The following is a 20,801-nucleotide window of genomic DNA, read 5'->3' on the forward strand; positions in this document are numbered from 1 at the left end:
TGGCACAACTTTGATTTTGTGTAGCTTCTACAAGCCAATCGAAATAGTTGCACATGAATTAATCATTGTTAAAATAAAATGGTTCAATTTTTTTGAGATTGATGATTATTTTTCTTAACACTCAGCCTTTCTTAACACAACAAAAGGGGCAGAGCGTTCACAGCATTGATAATGCATATATATTCCACAGATTAGTGGAAATATTCATTAATCATTGTTAAGTGAAAATGCTTCATATTTTGTATAGTTTCTACAGATCAGCGGAGATGAAGTTAGGTAAATAAACCATTTCTGAAAGAAAAGGCTTTAACTTTTTTTGATTTTCAGTTAATTTTTTACGTATCGCATTTTTAACAGCTAGAAAAGGAAGGGTAACTGTCAAAGTTATTCAATAAATTTTCTACATATCGAATTTTTTAGTAACTAGAAAAGTAAGGGCAGCTGTCAAATCTTTGATTTTGTATACCCTCTACAGACCAGTAGAAATTCTTATATTGGAAATGCTACGTAACGTCTGAAGGAGCTGAAAAGATTTGTAAATTCTCGCAACTTTGATTTATGCCTTTTACAGACCAGATGAAATAATTATCTATTAATTATGCATCATTAAAATAAAATCTTATAGCTTTTTTTCCTTCAGATTTTAAGTTTGCTTATTTATTATTACTATTTTTGTGCTTTCATATTTTTAAATCGACTAAAATTTTAGCTTGATATAAGATTTCTTGACAAATGGGCAAAACTCATAGTTCAACGTTCAACAAAGTTGTCCGAAAATTTAATTCTGAGTTCGTCACTTCTTCTAAGATGTTGCACATAAAATATATGAATTAGCTGTTGAGTGCTAAGAGTAAAATAATTAAAATTTTAAATGCAAATGGGTGATTCCTTTGTTTTGTCTCGAATGCAGATGAATAAATTTGACAAGAAACCATTTCAAAAATACTTATTTATACCTGAAAAATCTTAGCATAAAATGTGAATTGATAAATATGAGTTTATTCTTGTTCTTTAAACAACCCGTATAAAAATATAATTGCTGACGATCCATACTATCTGGAATACCCCAAATATCTTAGTTTAAAAATATCTAATGCACCGCGTTTTTCAAACTACTTGTATCAATATCTAAGGTATTCCGTAAACTAAATTACTTGATAACTTCACCAGTAAAAATATTTCCTTAAGTTTGAAAGTCACGCTATTTTACAGTTTAGTTACATTTATTTAAATTTTTATTGAACATAAAAAGAATGTGTTCTAGAAAAGATCATTAAGAGTGCTCTATGAGTTCAATATTTTAATTATTTAGTCAATCAGTTAAACTAACAATTAGCCTTATAATTACGCAATTGCGCTATTTCCAGATTGATTTCATTAAAAAAAATATTAAAACCAAGTTTATTCAAACAATATTACAAACTTTTGCTGCGTAATGCAAATAGATCTAGTTTGCATTAAAATATGGACTTCAAGCTGTACAATAAGTTGAAAAACTTTGTTTTCGGGTTGTAAGTTGATTGATTTATTCGTTATTTTAAAAAACATAGAATACTTCGATCATTCCTGATTTTTTTTAAGTCGGGTTACATAAATTATGAGATAAATTATTGTCGTATAATTCAACCTCTTATAGTTGAATTTGAAATTCGATAATAAGATGGTTTAAATATAGTAATGATTAAGTAATATTCCAGCAAGTCATAGAAAATCAAAAATGTACAACCAGGACTTGAAAATAATGAAATAGTGTTTCTGTCAATGTGGTAGAGTGAGTCTATCTAGTTAGAAAAAGTAGTGTTGCGTGGTGCGGTAATGGACAGTGACATTTCTACCACTTCACACAATGTTTGTAAAAGGCGATCAATAATCAAGGATCAGAATCGAGTTTGCTCCTAGCCAAGATTTTCCTAAATGTTATCGAAGACTGGATTAAGTCTGTGTCAATATTGATGGAGCTACCGTATTAACGGTTGCATGAGTCATGTACAATGGAATTTGATTACCAAACATGCATATGCCCCGAGCTTTGGGGTGCAGTGTTCCTGTCACCAACAACTAATTCCTTGTTACGGGTAGCCTAAAATGTCTAAACATTTCGATAAACTGTACTTGTTAGGAGTTACGTTATGAGTGCTTTTCGAAATTTTTTTTGAGAAGAGAAATAGAAAATCCACCGTCACAGAAACTTGAATCGAAGTTATGCTTTTGAGCTATAGATACTATCTAGATATGCAGAATTACGTACTTTTATAAAAATGCAAGTAATTTTGAGGTTGTTCTGAGGTTTCAATGTTTATTTTTGATTTCAAAAGCAATCTTAAAAGATAAACCTCCCAATGTGTATAATCAAGGTGTATGAAGTTGTTTTATTCACACTTGAGGTTGTTTTGAGGTTAATGGAATTCTACTTTAGAGCAACCAGCTTAGGGAGGTTTTTTTTTTTAAGTGTTTGCGATTTGAGGTGAGAATAATTCACCCAATTTAAATTAAAATGATTGTTGAGTTATATATGAGGTTGATTTTGTGAGGATTAAATGAGGTTGAAATTGAGGTTTATTAATTAGGTTATTTTTGGTGCAAAAAATAACCTCCTTCTCTACAACAGTTGTAGTTTTTGACATCTGTCAACCTCAAAACGACCACAAAAATTGCTTATTTTTTGTAAGGGTAGGATTTAAAACAACCAAATGAATATTTAAAATAAACAATAAACCCTTTAAAAAAATGGCGAATCTGAAGAAATTTTCCAAACTAAATGAAAATTTTTGCATAATTTTTCATTTTCGGATCATTTTATGCATTCAAGCACAATAGCGATGAAATGATTTATCAAATAATGAAAATTTAGTCAAAAATGCTCTTCACTTTCTCTAACTGTGGTTTTTCTTCATTCTGCATATCCATTCTCTCCATTTAAACTAATATTGGAGGTGCAGGCCAATAATGGACTAAACTTAATCTAGCAGTCTGGAATAAAATAACTGTCAGAAAAACTTCAAAGGAAACAAATAAATTTACGTGTAAATTTATTAAAATATTTTATGCCGTTATTTTATTTGCATCCTCCGCAATTTTCGTTTCCTGTTTCATGGATATTTTTTTTAAAAATAAAAAACAATTATAGTTCTATTTGAAGAGTTTTTATTTTTAATATTTCAAAAGTTTGATTTTGAAAATATGATTTTATAACTCATTTCGAAAAATATGTGATTTCTTGACTGAAAAAAGGAATACCTTTAATAGTCACAAAGTTTTCGCTATGCCGTTGGACCTAATATTTTAATCAGAAAATCAAAAAATACATTTGAGAAAATATGCTATGTAAACAAGCAAATGTTTAAAATAACATAGAAAATATGTGAAGTTATAAACGTAAAAGAAAATTGTTTGCAAGTAAAATTAAAATATCTGTTTAATGTAATAATGAGTATTTTTGGCGATATTTAATTTTTTCTAATAACGTGCAGACCATTTATATTATTGAATTTAAAAAATGCAAGAAAGTACAAACGAATAGTAATGCGCATTGTAATAATCAAATATTTAAAATAAAATATCCCAAAAATACTTTTAAATTAAACCCTTTTTCATAATTTTTTGTCGATAAGAAAATATTTTTTTCGTGGAGAAGATTGTCTGAAACTTATGAAACAGCCTGAAATAATCTTAGAAAGAAATTTTTCTTGTTAATTATCTTATTCCTGCAGAAATTACTGTTATAATTCCAAAAAGATATTCTTATTCACCCGGTTTCCTGAAGAGTATAAAACAATTCAAACGCAAATTTATTCCATGATAGTAATTTTCCAAAAAATATTCAGAAAATTTCTCAACTCTTCAAATGTGAATTTCCTCTAAAAGAGTAATTTTCAAAAAGAATTAAGAATTTTTCAATTTAACCCGATATTTCTTTGGTTAAATTACTTCGAGTAAAGTAAAGTTTTTGCACCGAATTATTATTCTAGCTGGAACTTTTAGCACTCTTTCTAATTGCAAAATACTGTTTAATTAATTAAGGGCAAACGAAAGTTTTCTCAAAATTAGACTGCAAATAGTAATGAAAACTTTGCTGATTAAGTTAAAAGCGAAAGATAAAAGTTGATAGCAGACATAGATTTCATTTTACTGTCGAAAGAGAGTTTTTTTCTTTTTTTAATTTTTAGTGATTGAAGAAAAAAGCAGTTATACTCAAAAAGTCGGACATAATAGGACAGTTTGGAGCCCTTATGTTTACATTATTGCATTTTAAATTGAATTTGGACACCATTAAGTGTACTAAAAATTCCCACAGGGAATAAACATGAAAATTCACCATAGTTGTTTTAGTGGCAGATACTTTTGTTAATATTAAAAATAATGTGCAGTTTTTATAACAGGGAATTTATTTTGGGGATATTTTTTATAGTTAAAGATGATATATTTGGCATTAAGAGAGGAAAACTTCAGATATAAGAAGTATTTTTATTTTTCAGTCAATTTTATTAAATCTTAAATTTGCTTCCTTATAAGTTCAGGTACAAGTAGTATAGTTCGAAGAGAATTGAATTTTTTTAATATTTTTGATTGGGGAGGGAGAGAGAGATTTTTAAAATTTTATGTGGAAGGTAACCCAATATCATTCTTCACCAGACGATTGTTTTTCTTCATTGTTTGTTCTATTTTTAGTGAAAGAAGTATTACGAGAAGTGAAATATTTGTAAGATTTATTGTTTAAGAAATAGCTAGAAATTGTTACTTTGTTAAAAAGGAAATTATATTCTTTACATTTACTAAAAGAATTTTCTTAACTATTCCTAAAGGGAGATGTACCCAACAGCCTAAGGAGAATGGACACCCCTTAAGAATACTAGATGCATATATTCTGCCATACTTTTATGTTATTGATTAAAAATCAGTAGTTTTGACTAAAATTTCGTATAGAATTTTCTTTTTAATTTTTAAAGAATAATTTGCATAAAAAACCTAATATAGTCTTAATCTAAGAACTTTCATTTATTAAATTGGGCCATTAAAATTTTGAAGAAAGTAATATCATTCTTTTTAAATAAAAGCTATTAACTTAGTAAAATGTTATGCATTTTTCATGAGTATTAGGTTCCTTTATTATTATTACCATCATGAGATCCACTATTTATTTATAATACCTTTAAATGCAATTTTAAAAATATAAAAAATATTTATCAAATATTATAATAAATTTTTCAATGAAAGAATATGAACACATTTGATACAGTTACATTTTGTTCGAAATTAACCTCAAATATAAATTAAATCATTACATTTCTTTATCAACACATTATTTGAAAATGTTTACCGGATACCAGGCACAGTTTAAAAACATTGTAAAAGCATTACTTTTTGTTTAACAATTTTTATCACGTAAGAACCTCATTAAAGTTCATATAAAGATTTTCTTTTCTTTATGGGGATTAAAAATTATTACTTTGATTTAAGATTAGTCAAAGAATAACGACTACAAAAACTGAATATAATGAGACTATAGTCTTTTGCGCACATAATTGGAAGAGAAACTTCTGTCTTTGTTTGTGTGTTTTATGATTGTTTAGAAACGACAAATAAAAAATAATAACGACAGCTTTAAAACACAAAACCATTATTTCAATTTGCTTAATTCAAGGTTTTATTTAGTTCAATGTATAAAAAAATATTGCAAACAAAACATCATTTGCGTGAATCGCAGTTGTGAAGTCTCCTGACTTGTAGTGTTAATTACAAAGATAAATACAAAAAAGTGCTGTTTTAAATTTTTTTTAAAAAATAAATAAATAAGGAAGAATTTATTGAACTCTTTATTATTAAGCAAAGCTTTTAATTAATTGGCTGTTTGTGTCTTGTTGAAAATATTCGAAAGATTATTTAAATTTTCTCTATTAATTGCTTATTGTATTAGTACTTTTTTATAATCTTTTTAAACACACCATTTATTGCAGATTTATAAAATAATAAACCGAAATAATTTTCTTTTTTATTAAAAAATGCAATTTTGTAATATTTAGATATTTCAAAAAAATACTACGTACCAGGGTTAAAAAAAACTCAAAATTTTTACGTGTCCTTCTAGGCATGTTTCTCTTCGAAATACATGCCCAACTCTACTTGCTTAGACATAATTTTCGATTCATATTGATGAAAACATATGAAATTAACTATTATTAAAAATAGCAGAAAGTGAATAATATCAACACGTGAAATTAACTACTTTTATTTTAAGTATAAATCAGAAATAACAAGGAAGTGCGGAAACTATTAAGAGTGAATAAGCATTGATGAAGTTATTGCAGAGCATTCTTATTTAAAAGAAATGATATAATCAGAATTATTAAGTAATATCGGTAAATGCCATGCCCTTTAACATTCTCCCTCTTTGGTTCTGTTTATTCGTTCTTCCGTTACAACAATGTAAAAACTTTCGGGTCAAATTACGGTGCATAGTACATCATTTTTGCATCATCATAGTGCATCATTTTTGTTTGGGTGCATCATCTGTAAAGTCCTAATTACCTTAAAAACCATTTTCTCCGCAAAGTATTATCTCGGACTTTTTGCTGTAATATCTAATAAATTAGAGGGATTTGAGTGATTTTACGGTAATTATTACTGCATATTAAATTTTTTATTTCGTAACATGTTCTGGTAAAAACGGATTTTATAGTAAAAAGTACTGGCACCCTGATTGCCGGTACTTCTTAAACACAATTTGCTCCGGATTTTTTTACAGTGAATACTTAAAATTATTTTTCAAATATATCTATCACACTATCTTTTGGATATTTCTAGGATAATTTTAAACTATTTGAATAGTAATGGCAGAAAGGAACTAAATTAAAAATTTTCAGCGACCCTTTGAAACGTTTTTGTGCCTTAATTTTGCCCCTTTTGTTTCTTTTCTGAAACGTGATTTTGTGCAACACAGATAAGGTATAATACTTAAATAATAATAAATACGTAAAATGTTTAATAGATGTTAATAGTGGAATAAAATTTTTTTTTAATTTCATCCAATATGCTTAAATTTTTAACAACGTGTACCTAAATAATGCAATTAAAGGTTTCTTTTAATGAAAAAAATTTTTTGTTAAACAAAAAATAATTTTAAAGTCATTTTTTTCTCATTTAGAAATTCTAAAACTACTGGATGTGACCTCCTAGGGAAAGTATTTTACAAAAACTATTCGACCAATTTCGTTCAAATTTTGTATTTTACCTTATAAAGTTATATTTTTTAAAATTATGTAAAATTTGTATACCGTACAATATTTTTTTCTTCATTATCAAATAAAATTACAAAAATTAATAAAAAAATTATTAAAAATTATATATTTCATTTGAATTATCTTAGAAGTAACGAATTTTATAATTGTTCGGAAATTTTTTTTAAATTCGTTTAAAAAGTTCTCGTGATATGGCATGACACGCAAAAAGTAAAATGAGCATTTAGGGGTCCAAACTTTGGATCCCTTTCCTAACCCAACTATGGGGACAATATTTCCGAAATTGTGGAAACTCCCTATATTTTGGGGTTTCAAAAAACCAAATCCATCGAAAAAAAATTATGTTTACTCAGAGAAAGTACGTTTCTGTGCCTGATTTAAGAAATAAAGACTAACTGTTTATCATACTTGAGGTGATTCCCTCAGTCCATTGAGATTGAGCCCTCGTAAGTGAAAATTCGATCATTAAATCAAAAGTTTTGTTGATAATCACGTACTTATGTGAATAAAAGGTAGCAGAGGGAAATATTGCTTCCCTTTGTTTTGTGCATGTTCACTTGTGTTATCTTCACTTTATATTCTTCAATAGCGCAAGAATACCTAGTGTGACTTTCTCAATAAATTGAAGCATTATTAATTCCGTAAAAATTTCAGATTGCCTATTTAAATACGAGTTTATTATTAAATAAACATAATTAGTATATAAACATATTTAGTAAATATAAGTGGATGGGCTAGTGCTTTTAATAAGAGGGAGGATAGATGAGTAGTGAAGTGAAACTTATTAAAAGTTATACATTACATAATTAACCAGCGCCATCCAGTGGCTAAAATAATAAACAGTGAATCATTGAATTGGAAGATTAGGGATGAAATATCTAAATCAATTCAGGGTATTGCATTTATTTTTTTATGCGCTGTATATTATACATCTAGAACGAATAAATTGAACATTTATATAGTTTTTGAATTAATTACCCATAATATGTTTTCGATTTAGCAGAGAAAGCCGTATTTAATTGTACAAAACAAAAATTTTGCAAAGTATTATCCTCGATATGATTTACATGGTTGAGCTATCAGCCCATCCATAGTAACTCAGACAGGCTCTTTGAAAGCAGTTATTAATCTAGCAGTTATTAATACTATATTATAGTTAAGTCTGTGAATTTGGTTGTAACAAGATACACAACCTTAGTTAAAATGACTAAATAACTCTGATTTAACACAGTTTTAAATAGTATTAGTCAATTAAAATATCATTAACTTCTCCCTGATGTCCATAATTTATTCCCATTGAAAAGTTTGATAAGTACAAAATTCATATATTTTTGTACATGAACTTTACTTAAATGTGGATTAACTCATGATAAAGATTGCTCAATGATAGTAACCTTCTTTGCATTCTTAATGTCTTCCTTTCATTTTGCTATTTTTTTTAATTTTTTCACTGTAATTCCCCTTCCGCTATAAAGGAAATTAGCCTTGTTAAGTGATTGTCTTTAAAAGAGATTGCTGTAATTGAATTTTTCATACATACTGTAATTGAATGCAAGTTGCATTAAAACTTTTTATTACTTCTATGACTTCATCTCATGCCTTTATGAAATACCGAACTATAAAAATCATGCTCAATAGTGCATAATATCGAATTTAAAAAAAAAAAAAATTCTGAAACCCCCAAAAAATAAATACACTTTTAAAAGAATATTTTATCAATAGAAATGTGTATAAGATAGCACAAAATAGTAATAATTTAGAAAATAATAATAAAAAAGGCAAGCTAACATTTTGAACCAAATATATACAAATAGCATTCTTAACATAAAATAATTGTAACAAAATTAAATATTTATAGGATAACCGAAAGTTAATTTCAGAAGTGCTTCATTTAATGACTGTAAATAACAAAACTGATTCGAGCATTAAACCCCGCTTACAGTTTAAACTAATCTGACATTAACTCTTGATGTTGAAAATAAACGACGAAATAAATCTAATTGTATTCTCTTTAGTTTCCTGTAACAGTTATTCCTTAAATCTAGTTTATTTCAACCTTCATCAAGTTAATTACTGTAAATAACGAAGTTAATCTAGAAATTAAACATCTACATTTACATTAAAGCTATTTGACTTCAATTTAAATTAAAACAAGAAAATAATAAATGTAGATCTTTTCTCTTTAGTGAACAAAAAATGAATAATTATTATAAAAAAGCTGTATAAAAAAGCTCAAGCACTCTTAAAACATTTTTGAGGCATAATAACAGTATACTAACGTTTTTACTTAAAAAACTTTATTAGATTACCAAATTATTAAAATAGAAAAGGTCTTCTAGAACTCAAAACAAAGAAACACTCCAGACTTGTAAACGAAAATAAAATAGACTTGAAAAAGAAAACGCGAAGTTGCCTTTTAAACGACGAAAAATAAATAAGTGAGAAAAGCGTCACATAATACTGCAGTCGAAAAAACAGTGGTAACCGAAAGGAACAAACCAAGGCAGGATGCATTTCCAAACAGTATGGCAAAATAGTGAGGTACTCATCTCAGTAATTAGTGAATAATATTTAATAAAGAAATCCACAATTAAAAAGAATGTATTTGAAAGCTAAAATAAATATAAAATTGGACTTGAAATTTTTATATTAATTGTCTATAATATTATATTATGGTATTTAAAAAATTGCTTCGAAAATTAAATTTCAATTTTTTACAACGCTGTGACAGCAATTAGTTGGATTTTTTTTTGGATTTTTATAACGTGTAATGTTTTTTCACTTAAATATTGACATATACAGACATTTACTTGTTCTAAGATTTAAAATATGCAGGGTGTTCTGTAAAGATAACCCTTATTATGTATTTTTAGTCTTCTTATCTAAAATAAAAACAAAACAGAAAACACAAGAAAAAAAAACAAGAAAGAAATCTGTCAAATCACAGTACAGAAAGATGGATTAGATAGACATCCAAATAGTTCTGATTGGACATTGAAGCTTGAAGGCGTTTCCAATAATTCTCCCCTTTGTATCCTTCCGCAATCAAATCTGTCTTATTTACTTTCCACTTAGTGAATTGTGATTTGTCATATTTTATTATATTTTATTTTTCCTCGCTTTAATATTAATTTGTGACCCTCAATTCGTATACTTAATTGTTCACATTTTTAATGATAATTCAGAAATAAAGATTATAGATCACTCTGTTTATTTAAAGAACGTAAAAGTTTCACTCGTTTATTTAGTTAATAGTCAGCTCAAAATAACTAACTTATCTAAACTTAACCATTTCTACTATAAAGATTGAGGAAAATGGGAAAAGCTATTTAGAATGGTTCAATTATTTCTTACTGTTTAATTCAAAAAGAGTCCTTAATTCAGCTTTAAACTCGAGTTTATCCAAACAAAATTACATTTTCTTACATCAAAATCACCAAATTTGCATATTTGCGATACATGATACTTCATTAATATTTTTTGAGCTTAACTTCAAGTGTTTTAAAATTTAATTCCTTAAGAAGAAAAAGAAATGTTTCAAAACTTTCAGTTTAAAAGTAAAAAAATTTTCCCGCCTAGAAGTAGATCTACATTATCTAATACTTTTAAATAAACAAGATTTGGTTTCGAGAAGAGAAGAAGAAAAATTTTCACTAAATAAAATGTTTTCAAAAAAATTTTAAAATGTAATTTTTTTTAAAAAAGTGCCTGTTTACGACGATAGTATATCATTTACTTAATTTTTTTCATTTAATTTTTTTAAATTCTGAAAATGTTTTTTAAAAACATCTTATCTAGTAATAATTTTTGTCCTTTTTTTAAAAAATATTTTTCTCGTTAGTTTTTTCCTTTTTAATCTTTTTATGGGTTCTATGAACTTGAAGCTTATGTACTCGCAGTAAATAAGACTTATTAGAATTTTTTCTTAATTTTCATCGTTAATCTGCTTTTTCCTTTTTTCTCTTTTGTCTCTTTTATGTGCTTACAGTTTATTATAACAGCTTACTAATTGAATAGCATAGCATTAATTAAAAAAAGACATTTTTTAATATATAAAACTGCTGATACAGAAATGAATGTTTCTAAAGCAATTCATATTTGTGAAATTGAAAGAACGAAAAATTGAAAGTTGCTATTTAATTTTGACGAACAAACTATCCGAAAACTAACCAATTAAGTACAATTAAGTTATAATGCAGAATTTGTAAAAGTGCAGAGAGTGAAGTTTCGTCTCATCAATTATATTATTTTGAGGGTATAATGGGAGATAATTGGATATAAATATGCTATAAATCTGTTATAAATTACGAATGAAATGAAATTATTTCGACTTGAAGAGTTAGTTATAATGTCGTAGAACATAGAATAAAATGGTCAATTAAATTTTAGCAACATAGTTTAAAGTTTCCTAAAGTAAGTAATTACGTTCAAAATGTGATTTTGATTACTGAAAGGAAATTCATTAAGTTTAGTTTACATTTTTATTTTGACTAGAATAGTTCGGTAATATTGCTTATTATGCTTAATTGTGCGTTTCAATAATTTTATTTCAATCATCATTTTAAGTCAACCCATAATTTTAACTACATCTTTATTTTTAACTTTACTGTGTTTAAGCAATTAGTTTGAGACGAACGAAGCATATTTTTAATACTTTCAATACATTAATTATTTCCAAATAAATTTTTTAATTTCACTTTCTTTTTTTGATGACTTGGGGATGCTTACTGATGTTGATCCATAAAATGTTTTAAAGAACTTTAGATTAATTATAAGTTGAATAAAGTAAAAAAAAAAAATTAAATCGTTCTAAGTAAGCATATTTTCGGGATGAAACAAATTATGCTTTAACTAAAATATTTAAAAAAAAAACTAAATATCATATTATCTCTAAGTATTATGTGATGCTATTTGTTTAAAATAAAAGTATAAGTAAATTCTCAACGACTTTTGAATAAAGCATGTTTTTTCTCGAAATAAAATATATAATAAGTATTTATTGATGATACTGTCAAATTTTAAAACTAAAANATAACGACTTGTGGCTTGTTTATAAAAAAGTTAATAATAGTAACAAAAAGTAAAAAGGCACTGAAGGTTTTAATGTATTTTTAAAAGTCAATGTAAAAAAGGAATAAACAAAATGAGAAAAAGAATTTGATGGTCAAACGTCAAAGATTATGCCTAAAAAAAGTAACGATCAAACATCAAAGATTATACTTAAAATAAATATCTTTTAAAGAGCTTCAAATCTTTTTTTAAGTAAGGATTGCATTCACCATTATTTTCATGCAATAATTACAGAACTTCGCATTTAATGTTTACCATTATGTGATCAGCAGTATAATTATGCAAGATAAACTTATTTATTTTCAGTAGTGAAAGAAGAAATTTTTTATATTTACATATAAATATTTTTGCTGAGTATTTGTGTGCCGTTATTCATTTTAATAGTACTAAGTTTTGTATGCGAATGATAGAAATATTTCGTGATGGTGAAAGAAAAAGGTTTTTTTGTCAGAACTTAGAGTTGAAGTTTATTGATAGCTTTATGGTCATCTAGAAATTGCGACTGTCACGAAAATTTCAACACGCAACTTCTCTTGAGTTTCATCTGTCTATTGATTACATTGTCTTATAACTTTCACAGCTATTAATTATGTGATTTATTATTGTATAGTATTTTTAAAATTGCATTTAAATTAATGTTCCCATTTTTTTATTTGACAATTAATTAAAATTTTTACAAACTGTGTCTCACTGTATAAAATTGATATTCCTAATAATGATAAAACGGTACTTATTATAAAGTAATGCTTTTAATATAAATAATAAATTTAGATTTAAATGACTATTATTAAATTGCTATCTTTGTTTCATTTCAGGAAGTTGGAAGTATCATAGGAAAGGTAAGTTCATCATTTTTAAACTAAACATATTTAATAAATAATAAAACTCTTTTTACTTTGAATTCTAATTTTTTAATCTTTTACATCGATATATTATTGGGTGTTTAGGTTTTTAGATGTTATCATATTTTATTCTAAATTTTTGTAAAAAATATTCCGAACCTTTAAAAAGCATTTTTGGAGTAGCTATAACTTAATAACTATAACTTAAAAGCTATAACTTAAAAATCATGTTTTACAAATTTAAAATATTATCATTATGCGTTACTTGAAATCACATCTTCATCTGTAACTTAAAATTCCATCTTCATATGTAACTTAAAATTTGACCTTTATATGTAAATTAATATTCGATCTTCATGTGTATCTTAAAATTCAATCTTCATACGTAATTTAAAATTCGATCTTCATTCGGTAATTCAAATCAAATTTTTTATATTTATGAAATTATATATTGATAAGCAAATTTAATACGAGTCTTTAGATGGAACTTCATACTTAAACATTTTCATACTTAACATGAAATTTTATCTTGATATAAAATTAAAATCAAAAGTTTTTTTAATCTGAAACCAAAATCTTTTGATTAAAAATCATAAATACTTCTTTTATATAGATTTCATTCTTATGAAATACCATGCATAAAAGGTTTTGTTTGTTAATCAATAAAGTTATTGATTCTTTAAAAATGTATCTTCTATCCAAAAAATAACATCAATTTTTACTTGTTAACATGCAAATAATATTGTCTGTAAGAAGAGGTTTCATTTAACTTTCGTTTCTTTTAAAAATAATAATATAATATTAGTTTTGAAATTCAGAACATCCTACAAACCATTGCTATAAGGGAATATATATATTTTTGCCGAATTAAACATTAATAGTTCAAGTGACAGATATAATCCACCGGTTTTTGGAATTTTCAACTCACGATGTAAAAATTATTCGATTTTAAATAATTTGATTTTAAATACTTGATTTTAAATAATCGATAAGAAACTTGGGTTTTTAAGCAATTTTTAATCTTAGAAAACCTTTTGAAAAACTATTTTTATTAAAATAACTGTTTCCCATGTTTTTATCATTTTATTAACCACACTGTGAGATACATTTTAGCATTTTTATAAGTAATAAAGTATTTAAGATCTTGTTATACAGGATGTTCTATAAATTCCACCCTTAATATGTATTTTAAGAATTTATATTAAATAAGAAAAACAAAAAAGGGTGCACATTGGGAGGACAAATTAATATTTAACTTACGAAAAAATAAAAATACTTTTGATATTAGTACAATTCCAGTAGAGAGAGTTAGATGCAATAAGCAAGAAACAGGTTTAATTAGATGTTGAAACTTAAAAGGGTTTCTAATAGTTGTCATGTAATTCCTCTTTGTTTCCTTCCGCAGAAACCTGCCTTGTTGTTTCATACTATCACCTTCCTATATCAGCTTTCGAAAACATTTTTGTTTCTTTCCTCAATTAAATATTAATCAAAGACCCCAAATGTATAATCTGTTTTGTTTTCTTTTTTGATGAATATTTCAAAAATACATATTAAGGGTGGTTGGTCTTCGCGAAAAACCTTGTATAAGAATAATGTTCTTCAAAAAGGTTAAGAAATTGTCAATCTCTCTCTTGTTAGAAATTTGAAATAAATTATCTGCTTAAAAAATAAAAAAAATTTCGTGCCCTTTAAAATAAAATTATTAACTAAATAACAACATTAGCAAATTATCATCATTAACAATTATTTCTTTTCAATATTTCTTCTCTTTAAACTTTTGAAAGCATCATTCATGCCTGGTAAAATGTTATGACCATATTTTCTTTGTTAACTACTATTTTTTAATGGGAAACTATTCAACTTTTCTTTAAGTTTTGTATCTTCACGGCAGTTTCGCATTTTTATGTCCCATGTTGTATTATTTGTTGTCTACCATGTTGTTGTCTACACTGAGAAAAAAAATACTGGTCAGAACTCACAGAATATGGCAAAATTTACCTTATTTATGGCTTTATGGTCACACCAAAAAGACCAATAATATCTACCGAAGCGTTTTGATAATGATTTTGGTTAAGTTAATGTGATAAAATATGCGATAAAATTTGAAAATTTAGTAAAATTTTGTTAATTTTTCATAGTTTCTTAGAGTATGGCATAAAAACCATTTATTCGGTTAATTTTACTTTGCCAAATATATATAATGTATTTTACTAAACGTATGATAATAAGAACTACAACTTTGAAATTAAAATTTAAAATTTTTTCTGGTAAATTGTTACCATATAAACTGAAAAATTACCATATGATTGGTTTAAATACCGTACATTTTGGTTTTATCACTAAATTTATGTTATTGTTTTTTTTTTTACCGAAAATTTCATTACAATACAGTGCGGTAATTTTTTTCTCCCTATGTCTTTGAGGGCACAAGATGTAACTTAATTTTTTTTCTTCTTAAAAACTGCATTTTTCATCATTTTTATTTTAGATTGGGAGGCTTTAGGATTTTTCGGGATTTAATATTTTACAAGATAACTTTTATCACTAATCCTGTTTTATACTATTTAGTTCAAGTAATTTAAAAATAAAAGCATCTTGTAAAAAATATAATCTCTGAATTATTTAAATGTTATATAATGTCTGACAATCTCTATTCCAGTTTTATATTATTTAATTTAAATTATTAAAAATGAAAAATTTATAAAAAAACGCATGTGTCGAATTATTTTAATGTTAAATGATGTCCGACTTTGACAATAATACTTAAGAAAGTTTAAGCATGAAGGTAAATGCTGCCAAACTTATTAGATATTAAAAGTGTTAATCTGTAAAATATTCAAAAAGTCGGTTTAAAAAATACTGAATATATTCCGAATATGTACTGAATTCTTTTATTTTTCTTATTTTCGATTTTGTTACAGTATACACTTTAACAGGGATTTTTTAAAATTTAGTAAATTTGATTTTCAAAATTATGAATTATACAATCTAAATAATCCCACAAATCCCGCAAATATATCTAGCGTTTTCTGAGAAAGGGTATATCAAAATTAGCCAATTTACCAAGTGGTGGAATAGAACACCCAATCGACAAAAATAAATTTTAAGTAATTATGATATTAATTACGTATATGAATGTACAAAAAATTAGTAAAAACTTTAAGTGAACGCTAAAAAACTTTAAATTACTATTGTACACGGAGTGGTAAAATTACTGTTCTATATGGTAATGACTTTATTGGTAAAAAAAACGCAATTCTATTTAATAAAACCGATCTATAGGGTATTAAAACCAAACTATAGGGTATTAAAACCATTTCTTTGTTATTTTTTCTGAATTCATATGGTAATGGTTTATCGGAAGTTTTGATTTTCAAATTTATATTTCTTATTACTACAATAAAATACATAAATCTGAAAAATAAATTAAATCAAATAAAGAATTTTTATGTCATGATCTAAGGTATCATGAAAAAATTACCAAATTTTACGAGATTAACCAAATTTTATCACAGATTATAAAACCATATTATACTGTTATTTTTACAAAAATCCTTACCATGCTTCGGTAAAAATTACCGAGGAATTTGGCGTTCCCATAGAGATACACTATAGGAAACTTTTGTGAATCAAAAATGGAGGCAACTGCTTTACACCAAAGTGGTGTTTCACTAAGTATTTCACTACACCAAAACAGGGATAGTTCCTGGTGTAGTGAAATTCCCAGAATGTTCTTTTCACTACTTGAAGTACAGTAGCCGCCACCATGTTCTATTATAATTTATAATTACAGTAAGACGTGATACATGTACGAATCAGTAAAATTACTTTTACAATACAATCCAATGAAAGAATCATAAACTTAGGATGCATATGTACAATATTTCTTAAAGTTAAATAATTTTTTTGAACAAAACGCACAGCACAGACAGAATATTAGATTCGAAGAAACTGAAGGGAATCGAAGTTAAATATTATGAAATTATTTTATGCACTTCACCGATTTATGTAAATCTTATGAGAAAATAAATATCTTAATTATACAACTAAAAACATAGACGTATTTCATAACAATTTATATGAGTAATTTGTCAAATCAATCCAACAAAAAGATTTACAAGAGATACTAGGCAAATAATCGACCGAATTAAATTTTTTTAATCAATAAGTAAAAAAGATTAAATACTTAATTGGTATTCAATAGATTATGACCAGTTCGTCAGTTAAATCTGACTAGTCAGTTAAATCATATTTAACCTGTACACTCATGTAAATAAGCCACCATCTTGGATATTGTCAATATCTTGAAATTGTACAATCATTAATCTTCTAATGCATTTGTTACTTAAAACATGATCTACCATCATTTTAAACAAGGATTTATCTAAATGATTGATATATACACTAATTATTCATCAAATTTGAATAGCTTCAAAAATCATAACCTTCTTTACCAACGATCTGTTAATTGGTGTAAACTTTATCAATTAATGGTGTTAAAACTTAACTACACCCTTTCAAATGTGTAGGAACATTCGATTAGATATTAACTTGAAATAAATTAATCATTCACACAATTTTTAGAGATTTTAACACCAAATTCGGATTGATATTACACTGTAGCTTTTACAGAGTAGAAACACAGTAAATTTTGCCATATTCTAGTAGTTTTGACCATATTTTTTTCTCATTGTAAAAATACGGTATTATGAAATAATTCTGTACTTATAATACTATTAAACATTGAATAAGGCGGAATTATATGAGCCTTAAAAGTGAGGTTTCTTTATAACACAAGTAGAAATAACTCTCCCGTGTCATAAAATCCGAATGTTTCTAAGAGCTGTTTCAAACGTCTTTCTGGTAAACACTGTGTTGACAGAACGCTTAGCAAGTATAATAATTCTTGAAGCTCTTATTTTTAAGATGATTTTTTCTTCTTAAAAAGTTACGTTTCTGATATTTTTTTCTCCTAACATGTAAAATAGCTTTTACGTGTTTTATAATATTGAATAGAAAAAAATTCATCAAATATTTCACACTTTAAGTATTATAAAAATTAACGCGAATAATAGTTTGGTTTAAAAAGGTTATAAAAGTATTTAATTATATTTATTTCGTCTTTGAATTTTTTCCTTTTTTTACGTGAATGTTAAAATATAGCAATTAAATAAGTCCATGTTATTCATTTGCATATTATTTTTTTTTACGAAATCATACATAGCTATTATGTGAATTGTATTCCCTAAATCGCCAAAAATTTCAATAAATGTACCCAGGGTTCTACAAATCGAAATTTTTTCAAACTGCAATATTAGGATTTTTGCCTGATAAAACATTTCTTGGAAGTATTTTTCAGTCTAATTCGGGATGACAATCAATTATGATTGCTGAATTACGAATATGAGAATTTCAATTTTTTAAACATGTTCTTATCATAAGAGTATCAAAAATTAAATGAAAATTAAAATTTTGTAAAGAAAGATCGGAGAAAGAAATTTCATTTATATTGTTTCTTAATGGATAAATTAAACACATATAACTGCAATTCAGTACTTTGTGACAGAAAACTAGAACATCATTTTTTAAAATTTGTTTTTAGTTTAAAAAGGAACTTTCTTATATCATTATTTAAAAATACATATAAAGAAAAAATAATGTTCCTTAAAGGACATTTACATGGCCTTGTTTCATCAAAATGATAATATATTTATCTGAGAACATTTCTTTAAATATATTTAGCAATATTTGTTTGTTATGAAGCAACCAAATAGGAATATTTGTTTGTTATGAACCAGGTTGAAAATTATTCTTGAAATTTAGATTGAAAATTACTCTTAAAAAAATATTGAAAACAATCCTGTTTTAAAAAAAATAATGATTAAATATTATGAAATGTTTCATAAATTTCACATAGTTTTCTTTATTAAATTAAGAAAAGCCCCCAAACCTAGAACGATATTTTAAAATGGGCGTAAATTGAATAAATCAGCCTATTTGGCTAAAACTCCTTATAAATTAAGAAACAATTAACTAGTAAGAAAAAAAAAAGGAAATGAAATAGATTTTTGGCATTTGAAAAGACATGAAAACATAACACTATTCATGAGCATAATTGTTTTTGAATCTTGCTTTAAAAGTTACTTACTTATACAAGGTGTTGCCCTGTGTATTATTTTAAAATCGTTGTCAATTATTAAGTCATCATTATATGCAAATTAGGATCCACGAATTATTATTTAAGCACTATTAGAATATGTGCAACCACTGTAGGGAAATGCATCATAAGAAATATAAAAATTTTAATTACCAGGAGAAATTTAGACATGTTTCTGATAATCACTTCTTTCAGCAATCAAACTGGTTTTGATGTTTTTGAATCTCACCATTCTAAAATAGTAATTCGTCATGTTATGATTTAAAAAAAATTATTTTTTCCTTTATAAAATGCCTATACATAAAATTCAGATTTCATTTTTACTAGAAATTTAAAAATGCGTATTAAGGGTGACGAATACGGAACACATTAAATACCTTACAAATATTATTTCAAAACAATTTAAGTTTCTAAATTGAAGCTCTCATTATTTCGTATTTTTTTATAAATTCCAGCTCCTTGACAAATCAGTGCCGTGTTTATTATATACTAGGTGAAAATACGTTCTGTAAGGAATTATTTTGAAAACAATTATTAACTACTCAGTTCTATGTTAATTGCAGTTAATTTTTAATGACTTACTTACCTCGTTTTTCCTTAAACTATATAATTATTTTAAACTCATTATACCGTTAATCTTCGATTGTACCCAAAAATAGCCTCAAAACAAAAAGGGCTAAAAATAAGTCTACTGTATTTCTCTTGATCTGGCCTTTATTTATGACAGGGGCTGTATTACAAAATATATAACTGCATATGAATGCATTTATTATTCAATCAATCATCTAATGAATATTTTTATTTATTTTAGAAAGGAGACAATATCAAGAAATTCAGAGAAGAGGTAACTTTTAGAATATTTCAGTAATTTTTATTTCGTTTTCCATTTGTTTCACTAAAACAGCTGATTCTGCACTGCAGAGTGTAATACCGAACCATCGCTTGCAATTCATGAAAAGTAATGTGTACAAAATAATATTCGAACAGCAACAAATTCGTACACTTTTAAAATCATTTTTTTTTTTGCAATTACAGATGATAAAGTATTTCCAATATCACATTAAACTTAATTATAAGCAGATATGTTTCCAGATATGCGACATTGTTTAACCGTATCACGGAAAAAATAGGGAAAAGTGTTGTACCTTGGAACACTTTTCATATCTTAGTTTTTAATTTCGACAATTATTGTTTGATTTACAATATAAATATAGCCGTTAAATATACCTAAGTTTTCCTATACAAAACAGATATTTAAAAAAAAATTATCATCTACTTAAAGTCGAAAATAAAAAATTGTCCCACGATACACCATTTTACACTAGCTTATTTTATTTCAAGAACTTTAACTTTTATTCAATTTTACGCTTTCTAAAATATATTTTTGTAATTAAAAAGTCATTTAAAGCAGTTTTTATACTAGTTATAATTTTTAACTGAATGCATTTAGTATTTGTTAAACAGGTATTCGGTAATAGTCACCTAATATATGAG

The 20,801-nt window shown here is 25.9% G+C and overlaps 1 protein-coding gene across 8 annotated transcripts in view; it reads left to right on the top strand.

Moving 5' to 3' along the window:
* The window catches only part of LOC107456709 (poly(rC)-binding protein mub), a 127,944-nt gene that overhangs the window by 63,732 nt on the left and 43,411 nt on the right, over positions 1-20,801 (top strand). For all 8 annotated transcript variants that reach the window (XM_071187469.1, XM_016074648.4, XM_071187468.1 and 5 more), the window contains exons 3-4: positions 13,121-13,144; positions 20,119-20,151. In XM_071187469.1, coding sequence (XP_071043570.1) covers positions 13,121-13,144; positions 20,119-20,151 — 57 coding nt within the window. The remainder of the gene's footprint in view (positions 1-13,120; positions 13,145-20,118; positions 20,152-20,801) is intronic.

This window comes from Parasteatoda tepidariorum, chromosome X1 (genome assembly GCF_043381705.1).
Source record: "Parasteatoda tepidariorum isolate YZ-2023 chromosome X1, CAS_Ptep_4.0, whole genome shotgun sequence".
NCBI lineage: Eukaryota > Metazoa > Arthropoda > Arachnida > Araneae > Theridiidae > Parasteatoda > Parasteatoda tepidariorum.